This window comes from Heterodontus francisci, chromosome 15 (genome assembly GCF_036365525.1).
Source record: "Heterodontus francisci isolate sHetFra1 chromosome 15, sHetFra1.hap1, whole genome shotgun sequence".
Taxonomy (NCBI): domain Eukaryota; kingdom Metazoa; phylum Chordata; class Chondrichthyes; order Heterodontiformes; family Heterodontidae; genus Heterodontus; species Heterodontus francisci.
The window spans coordinates 88,777,350-88,786,949 of record NC_090385.1 but is presented as its reverse complement, the minus strand read 5'-3'; the positions used below and the strand labels follow the sequence as shown (position 1 = coordinate 88,786,949).

The 9,600-nt window shown below is 41.5% G+C and overlaps 1 protein-coding gene across 3 annotated transcripts in view; it reads right to left on the bottom strand.

The window, feature by feature from the left end:
* Window positions 1-201: 201 nt before the first annotated feature.
* Window positions 202-9,600, bottom strand: part of pls3 (plastin 3 (T isoform)) — a 153,540-nt gene continuing 144,141 nt past the window's right edge. For all 3 annotated transcript variants that reach the window (XM_068047794.1, XM_068047795.1, XM_068047796.1), the window contains exons 12-16: window positions 3,434-3,548; window positions 3,211-3,344; window positions 2,799-2,922; window positions 1,871-1,995; window positions 202-1,469 (exon numbers count right to left, since the gene is read on the bottom strand). In XM_068047794.1, coding sequence (XP_067903895.1) covers window positions 1,337-1,469; window positions 1,871-1,995; window positions 2,799-2,922; window positions 3,211-3,344; window positions 3,434-3,548 — 631 coding nt within the window. In that variant the 3' untranslated portion in view covers window positions 202-1,336. The remainder of the gene's footprint in view (window positions 1,470-1,870; window positions 1,996-2,798; window positions 2,923-3,210; window positions 3,345-3,433; window positions 3,549-9,600) is intronic.

Here is a 9,600-nt window from a genome sequence, read left to right as displayed (position 1 = left end):
ATGACCCCTAGATGAGATACTTTAGGAATGCTTAGGGTCCTAGTGGCTGTCAAGTTTGTGAAATGGACATCAAGTCGGACAATCTTTGAAAATGAACAGACACTGGAGATAAAACCTGCTGGATTATCTGTTGCTTTTCTGCTTAACTTGGAATAGGCAGAATTTTTTACACACTGGGGGGAAAAAAAAACAAAAATCATATACGTATCAAAACTTTTATTTTTGCCAACTTTGCCACCATTTCCATACAATATTAATGAAAGCTTTGCTGAGCAATTAAAAATTTAGGTTAGTAAAATGCTAAATCCCAGGACTTAACACACCTCAAACATCTCCGGAGTTTCCTCTTTGGGAACCCTGTGATGAACCAATGAACCAAAGCACCTCAAAGGTCCTACTTTCCCAACAATTCTGATGCAGTTCTCTAAACACAAGAACTTTGGCACTTTTCTGCATAAAATGATTGCATAATATTTTAAATAAAATGTATTGATCTCTTGTGCAGCTTCTTTGTTTTCTTTAAAAAAGCAAATTTAATAAGATATCAAGATACATAGTAAAATGATTCATAATTATTAGGACTATGGAATGTAATGAAATCTATATCGAGAATGGAGAGTTAAAGGGTTATGTAATCTTTACTAAAAATGAAAATCCACACAGAAAGTGCTTCAACTACATGTGTCAGTCATCACTACTAAATAGAAAAAAAACAAGTGAATGGTTTTGGTCTAGAACCTTCATGGAAACTTTAAAAAAAATGTAACTTTTATACTGAAAATTGTGTTGCAACACTGAAAAGTAGCAATGTTGATAGAATATATACAGTGAACAGTGTACATACATCATGGGAAAAAAATCACACGTTAGTTATATGGAAGGTAACAAAGAGCAGTGATTGTCAATATCTGTAAGTGAGATCTTTAGTTTTCATTCAAAATTTACCACCACCTGATAAACCTCAATTACAATTACCTCAAAACCAAACAGTCGAAAAGCAACTTAAAAAAAGCCCAGAATAATCCATGTCCAACCATAGTATAGGTCCAGTGCTCTAATTAAAAGGGAACAACTTGATGGTGCTGATCTAACGCAGTAGGTCGGATTTTTCTGTGTTTATATATGAATACATTTCATTGTGTACCTTGCTAAATTAATGGATTACCACTTCAGGGAAAAGTAATATATGCAATTCTCTCCTCCCCAAGCACCTTGTTCTAGTCTTGGAAAGCAGAAAAACAAAACTAGTTCTGCCAACAGCATATTTCAACCTGGAAATATCTGAAAGGCCAATCATTTTCTTGTGGTGACATTTGTCATCATTCATCATCTTTTTTTACACTCTCTTCATTCCTCTGCCCATCAAGCAGGCAAAAACAGTCATAACCATCTTAGACTTCACTTCAACCAGGTCCTCTGGAAGGGCGTATACGCGAGCTCCAATCTTTCTAGCCATTGATACAGCATATCTGTTGAGAAAGGCAACACATCACTCCATTGTTTAATTTTCAACTGCATCACTTATTGCACTTAAAACACAGCTCTTATCCATTTGCCAACTAATGCGAGGACACAATAAATAGCTTGCATTTAAGCCACTTAGCACAGCTCATGAAAACTCCAAGTGCAGATACTGCATGTGGAAATTATGCAAGTTTTGCTTTTGCACAGTCAGCCTTTTTTTTTTTAAGTGCTCTGTACGCACTTAGATTGTAAAGTTGTTTATATGGTTTTTTCCGAGTAGTGTGTGCACACTCAACCATTTCCAACAAAAATCTAATTTATACCAAATACATCCACAATCAACTTTATACACGAGATTACAACAGAAACGTTGTCACAAAGTAGCAATCAAATTCAGGCAACATACTTGGCATTTTCTAGCTTATCCTCATCAGAAAGGGCTCCGGTCTTCACCAGCTCATAGTTAATAGAGTCAGGTTGAATAGCATCAATCAAATCCAGTATAGGCAAACTTGAACTCAAATTCTTGTCCTGTGTAAAGTAGTTTTTGCATTAGTTATGAATTATTGCAGTCATTGTCCTTTTGCTGCTACACTGCTATTTTCCCTTGTGCCTCTTTGACACACCACGTGACATTTTTGTACTTTAAAAGTTGCTATATAAATGCAAGTTTTTGTTGTTACATTCATCAAGGAAAACAAAAATTGCATTTATAATACTTTTCCCAAATCAGGACATCCCAATGTACTTTGCAGCTAATGAACCAACTTTTGAAGTAAACTCTTTGTGTAGGCTAACGCAGCAGCCAGTTTTCACACAGCAAGTTCTGTCAAACTCTAACTAAGTTAAATCATAAAATAATCTGTTCTGATTGTGCTGGCTGAAAGATAAATCTTACCAGGACACCATTAGAACGTCTTGCTCTTTGTGGAGTGGAGAGGCAGGAGAGGGTAGAGAGGGAAGAGAAAAACAAAGAAAACAAGAATGCAAGACACATACACACACACAAACAGTGTAGCAGTTGCTGGCTTGTATTACTGTTATTGGTTATTATTAAATATACTTTGTTCCAAATATATGACTGTTTGAAACTTTGTTTGGAGAAAGCTGAATACATTTATCTGATGCTCACACGGGTCTTCACAGCAAGCCCACCACAATGACCTAGGTGTTCACCAACTGAGGTTACTGAATTTGTTTGGAAGCATTTTCCTGCACCTCCTAGCCACTTACTGAGAAGGAATAGCCTGTGAGCAAATCATCTACTCAGCCTCTCAAATAGGGGTTGGTGCATGGAAAGATACAGCAGTGACTTTAAAAAAAAACCTGCTTACCTTAAAACCCTGGATGGTAGTTGACTTGCCTGCTTCTCTCAAGGTCTTATTCACCCAATTGACAATAATATCATCGTTGACTTTCTGGCCATCACCCAGATCTTCAAGAACATTCAGTGTATACCTATGAATACACAATTGTAATTTCAGAACAGTTGAGAAAATAATTAACGCTTAAGCTGAGACTTCCCAACTGCCATTGTTTTAACACAGACAGTAACCTGCATGTTTTAAATAAGTTGGTATTGAAGTATTACCAATTTGAAAATCTGGGTGACAACATATTTAAATATAAAGTCACAATGAAGCCACCCATATCTTACTGGCACATCAACTCATCACAGTGAAATAATTTAATCGTAGGTATGCTGTTGAAAGCCCTTTTAGTGGCATTTTGTAACAGTATTAGTACCTTCTCATCAACTGCCAGACCAAGGCTAAAGTTAGTGTTGAGTTTCCATCATTCAGATCCTTTCCATCAATGCCCACAAGTGAAAACTTTGCTCGACTCTTTCCCAAGTCAACTGCATAATTGCAATTTTCCAGCTAAATAAAAGTAACATGTATTTAGAATAATAAAGCCAGTTAATTTTGCTAAATGTTCTCTTCTGCCATTAGGGCACAAACTCACTTACCTTTTTCATGTTCGCACCTAGTTTGGGAAATGGTGGCTTGTTTACTTTGCTCCAGTCAAATGAGACCTTGATTTTTTCATACAACTGTAATATCACGAGAGCATCCACTAAGTCACTGTAACAACAAAATTCGCACAATATTTCAAAAATGCCAGAACAGGCCTAAAAGGCAAATAAAGCTTTCTAGAATCCATGCGAAAAGTTCTGGCTCAACCAGATCTGTCACCCAATCTCATTGAGGAATCACAACTTAATGCTAAGTTGTCTAGGCTTCTGTTTTGCAGCAGATTTCCCATCCACACAGCCCAATAGCATCCAAGAAACTTTTCCAGCTAAGAGGCTGGGAGGAATCAGCAAGTCAGAAGGGATGCACCCTGCTGTAGAATTCTACATCTACACTTTGTACAGCAGTGAATTAGAAGCAATCCACTCTCCTCAACTGAACTTACAACCAAGAGAGAAATCTACAAACACCTCAGGCCTGCAACCAACGAGAACTTGTCTTCCAAGAGAATTTAATAGGTTTACCATAACTCCTGAAACGTACCCCCACTTAAACCCACTTGCCCCTTTTCCTCCCTATGTCTCTTGTGTGCGCTAATGAATGAGTGAGTAGATGCGGTTACGATAATTTCGGGTTAAGGCGCAATAAGTAATTGATTTTCTGTTTTACACCTACAGCAAACCTGTTGCTGTTTATTTGCCAAATAAAACACAAATGGGTTAAACACTAATAACATAACACACCTGGTGAAGTGAGGTGGAAGTTGAACAGTGGGAATCACCCAAACCCCTCATCACATGACTAACAAATTGGGGGCTCAAAGCCAGGATCTTAACAACCAGAAAAACGAGAGATTTGAAAAACGGAAGGAAAAGTGACCTCTAAAATTGTGGAAAAATAAACAAACAGGTTTTCTTGTATTCTTCTGTTTTTTCTTCACGGAAAAAAGAGATGGCCATATTTAATGCGAAAGAGTTTGTAGAGCAGGGTGAGATATTCCATGATAAGTTAAACAAATTAAGTATTGAAGACTTAAAAAGTTTAGCTACAGAGGTGAGAACTACTTTCAAACAGAAAGCAATGAAACCTGAACTGGTGAAGAGTCTAGCTAACCATTTTAAACTTATCCCTGAACCGGAAGACGACAGCATGGAATCAGAGTCTGAAAAAATAATTCTAGCTAGAATCCAGTTGCAGATGAAAAAGGGAGAGAGATTTTCAAAAAGAAAAAAAAGGAAAGAGCTACAGTTCAAAAGGGAGGAGATGCAGTTTCAGGGGGAAAGAGATGCAAAGAGAGGAAGCAGACAGAAAGTTTGAGCTCGAAAGGCTAAAGGCACAAGGTGCGCACACTGCCAGCCACTCAAAACTTATCCCCAATTTAGAGCAAAACATTGATCTACTGAGACACTCAAGACTAGTGCCAAAATTTGAGGAGGAGGTGAAGACAGATTTTATCTCCCAGAAGAATTCTGGACTCTCCTCTAACAAGGCCAGTTCGTGGGTAGGGCTCGTGAAGCTTTTTCCCTGTTATCAGAAGAAAGTTCTTCTGACTACGAACAAACTAAAACTGCAATTCTAAATGCATATAAGCTATACCTGAAGCATATAGACAGAAATTCAGGCACACCAGGAACAGACCCGCACAAACATACATGGAGTTCCAAAGGATTAGACATATGGTTTTTGATTGCTGGATACGATCCCTCATGAAAATTTGAGAGAAGTGATGTTGCTGGAAGAATTTAAAAATAGCATCCCAGTTAGTATAAGGACCCACATCGAAGAACAAAGAGACACAAGGGTAAAAGAAACAGTAAAAAATAGCTGACGATTATCAGTTAATTCACAAATCCCTAACTCAGAATAAATTTGTGTCAAGCAGCTCTTCCAAGCTAGGGAGAGCAGCGATGTAGAGGAAGCAGAAATGGGCTCGAAAGAAAAGGAGTGTAGGAAATGAAAACCAGATCAATCTCTAAATTTAAAAAGGAACTTAGGTGATAAACCAGTAGGGGTCCGCTTGACATGTTTCCAGTGTGGCAAATCTGGACATGTCCAGGCAAATTGTTGAAAAGCCAAAAAAACAAAAGGAAGTGCTGCAGTCGAGCCCATGTCTGTGGCTATGTAAGTGGTAAGCCTGTGTTGTAATATAACTCAAGAGTAGAGCACTTTCCAGAACTTCTAACAAAAAGGAAAATTGACTCCTTTTGTGTCCCAGGCACCAGACAAAGGTATCAGGCATACCGGTTGTTTTCAAACTATACTGGCAGCCAAATTTATGGAAATGCCACTTGAAAGCAGAACAAATACTACAGTATAGGTAAAAGGGCTTACTGGCAAATGCTCGAAGGTTCCTTTAGTTAACGTTTATCTACAGAGTAAGTTGGCCACTGGGTTAGAGACAGTTGGGATCATGCTGAGCTTACCCTTATGGGGTGTAGACCTATTGCTTGGCAATGGCTTGGCAGTTCTGGACCCTCTGGGTGCAATACAGTCCATGAGGTGGGAGAAACAGGGGAAGAAACAAAACTCTGTACAGCTGCAGAGGGCTGAGAAAGTCCCAAAAATCCCATTGGGGAGTGAGGGTGGGGTGGGCAATGGAGCCAGAAGAATTTAAAGTGGCCAAGAGAGAGCCAGGAAAATTTAAATGAGCCAAAATAAAAGCAGCAAAGTATGAAGGAAAAGCACCAGATATACAGTTGGCCGAAACCTTCTTTAAAGATTTAAATAGGGATGAGGTAGTTCCCAAACAGGAAAGCCAAGAGTGAGGGAGATGCCTCACCTAGTTAAAGTGCCACAGGGGAGTGCAGTGGAAGCTGGACAATCACCTGTGAGCGGTAGTGTCCCAGAGAACATGGACAGATTAGGGAAAATCTATCTCTGAAGTAACAGGAAAAGGGAAGGTAAAATACCCTAAAGTAAACAATACTTGTGAAAATTGTAAGAAAACTAAAAGTGAGGTCAACGTGGTTCTACCCGCTGAAGAAGCAAACGATCAGATTCTGAATCTAAAGCTAATCTAACCCAACAATTTAGATTCAGAACTCAGAAAGAACAAGGGGCAGGAGCAAATCCCAGATGCTTCGTAGGGGTTAAAAAAACAAATTATCACCCACTATCACCCTAGAAATAAGAACTATCAATGTGCCAGAACCTGAATTGTTAACCCATGTGTTGGGGGAAACAGCAGTCAAGGGGTTAAAAGCTTGTACGGGCAGGAAAACTTGCCACCAGCAGTAACAGAAATTTGCATACTAAAAGCTTCACCACAACCACATTTTTATTGAGATTAGGGTTCCCAAAGTACTACATACTGGTGCTAGAGAAACTCTAACCCCATTTGACAAGTCATAACCAAATGAAATGCATTTTTTTTTTGAAATGGTACCTCATCCAAAGGAAGGGTGATGAAAAAAAATCAAAATTTGAACATGAAATGACGGTTACAAGCAATGCCAGCTGCAGCTGTTGCAAGATTGAGAAGTGAATGAAATGAAAGTGTGTTAGTCTGACCCTATATCTTCTTCCTAAAAACAAAAAACAAAAAATGAAATCCAAAGAACTTCATTCTTGCCCCCTTTTGTGGGAGGTGTCACACGTACAAGAAGTGCGACAATGAAAAATTACAGACGAGATCTGGGGAGTTATAAAAATTAACTGTCTTTTAAAAAAATAGAACTTTCTTACAAAAAGTGAACAATTGGCTCCAAAATGGCCACCAAAGGTGAAACGACATGGCATTTGCATATTCAAACTGTCTGACAGGGACAAAGGAATATTTTCAAAAGTAAGAGTCAATTGCAGCCATTCTGAAATATTCCCGAATTGAATAGGTTCTTCTGAAACAAAGAAACATCATAAACACATTTTTTCTTTTTTCTTTGGCCTCCTTGTCTCGAGAGACAATGGGTAAGCACCTGGAGGTGGTCAGTGCTTTGTGAAGCAGTGCCTGGAGTGGCTATAAAGGCCAGTTCTAGAGTGACAGACTCTTCTACAGGTGCTGCAGATAAAATTGGTTGTCAGGGCTGTTATGCAGCTGGCTCTCCCCTTGCGCTTCTGTCTTTTTTCCTGCCAACTGCTAAGTCTCTTCGACTCGCCACTCTTAAGTCCCACCTTTATGGCTGTCCGCCAGCTCTGGCGATCACTGGCAACTGACTTCCATGACTTGTGATCAATGTCACAGGACTTCATGTCGCGCTTGCAGACGTCTCTAAAGCGGAGACATGGACAGCCGGTGGGTCTGATACCAGTGACGAGCTCGCTGTACAATGTGTCCTTGGGGATCCTGCCATCTTTCATGCGGCTCACATGGCCAAGCCATCTCAAGCGCTGCTGGCTCAGTAGGGTGTATATGCTGGGAATGTTAGCTGCCTCGAGGACTTCTGTGTTGGAGGTACGGTCCTACCACCTGATGCCAAGGATTCTCCGGAGGCAGCGTAGATGGAATGAATTGAGATGTCGCTCTTGGCTGACATACGTTGTCCAGGCCTCGCTGCCGTAGAGCAAGGTACTGAGGACACAGGCTTGATAGACTTGTGTGTTCCGTGTCAGTGTGCCATTTTCCCATACTCTCTTGGCCAGTCTGGACATAGCAGCGGACGCCTTTCCCATGCGCTTGTTGATTTCTGCATCGAGAGACAGGTTACTGGTGATAGTTGAGCCGAGGTAGGTGAACTCTTGAACCACTTCCAGAGCGTGGTCGCCGATATTGATGGATGATGCATTTCTGACGTCCCGGCCCATGATGTTCGTTTTCTTGAGGCCGATGGTTAGGACAAATTCGTTGCAGGCAGTTGCAATCCTGTCGATGAGTCTCTGCAGACACGCTTCTGTGTGGGATGTTAATGCAGCATCGTCAGCAAAGAGGAGTTCCCTGATGAGGACCTTCCGTACTTTGGTCTTCGCTCCAAGACGGGCAAGGTTGAACAACCTGCCATCTGATCTTGTGTGAAGGAAAATTCCTTCTTCTGAAGACTTGAACGCATGTGAGAGCAGCAGGGAGAAGAAGATCCCAAACAGTGTAGGTGCGAGAACACAGCCCTGTTTCACACCACTCAGAATAGGAAAGGGGTCTGATGAGGCGTCGCTATGCTGAATTGTGCCTTTCAGATGGTCATGGAATGAGGTGATGATACTTCGTAGCTTTGGTGGACATCCGATCTTTGCTAGTAGTCTGAAGAGACGTCAGCCGACGAGGTCAAAGGCTTTGGTGAGATCAATGAAAGCAATGTAGAGGGGCATTTCTCCTGTAGCTGGCGAAGGGAGAACAGCATGTCAATGGTGGATCTCTCTGCCCGAAAGCCACATTGTGCCTCAGGGTAGACATGCTCAGCCAGCTTCTGGAGCCTGTTTAAAACGACGCGAGCAAAGACTTTCCCCACTATGCTGAGCAGGGAGATTCCACGGTAGTTGTTGCAGTCACCGCGGTCACCCTTATTCTTAGAGGGTGATGATATTGGCATCGCACATGTCCTGTGGCACTGCTCCCTCATCCCAGCACAGGCAAAGCAGTTTGTGGAGTGCTGAAAGTATAGCAGGCTTGGCACACTTGATTACTTCAGGGGTAATGCCGTCCATCCCAGGGGCTTTTGCACTGGCTAGAGAATCGATGGTATCACTGAGTTCCGATTTTGTTGGCTGTTTGTCAAGCTCATCCATGACTGGCAGAGACTGGGCTGCATTGAGGGCGGTCTCAGTGACAACATTTTCACTGGAGTACAGTTCCAGGAAGTGCTCCACCCAGCGGTCCATTTGCTTGCGTTGGTCAGTGATTGTGTCCCCTGATTTAGACTTGAGGGGGGCGATATTCTTGATGGTTGGCCCAAAAGCTCTCTTAATGCCATCATACATTCCTCTGATATTTCCGATATTGGAGGCCAGCTGAATACGACTGCATAGGTGTTGCCAGTAGTCATTTGCGCAGCGCCTGGCTGTTCTTTGTGCAGCGCTTCTGGCTACTTTAAGTGCTACGGATGTTATCTCGCTGGGGGCTTTCTTGTAGTTCAACAGTGCAATGCGCTTAGCGGCTATGACAGGTTCCAGCTCTTCAAAGTGAGATTGAAACCAGTCTGCATTCTGCTTCACACGTTTGCCATAGGTGGTCCTTGCTGAGGCATAGATGGCGCCTCTGATGTGGGCTCACATGGTCTCTGCATCCCCTGTAGGA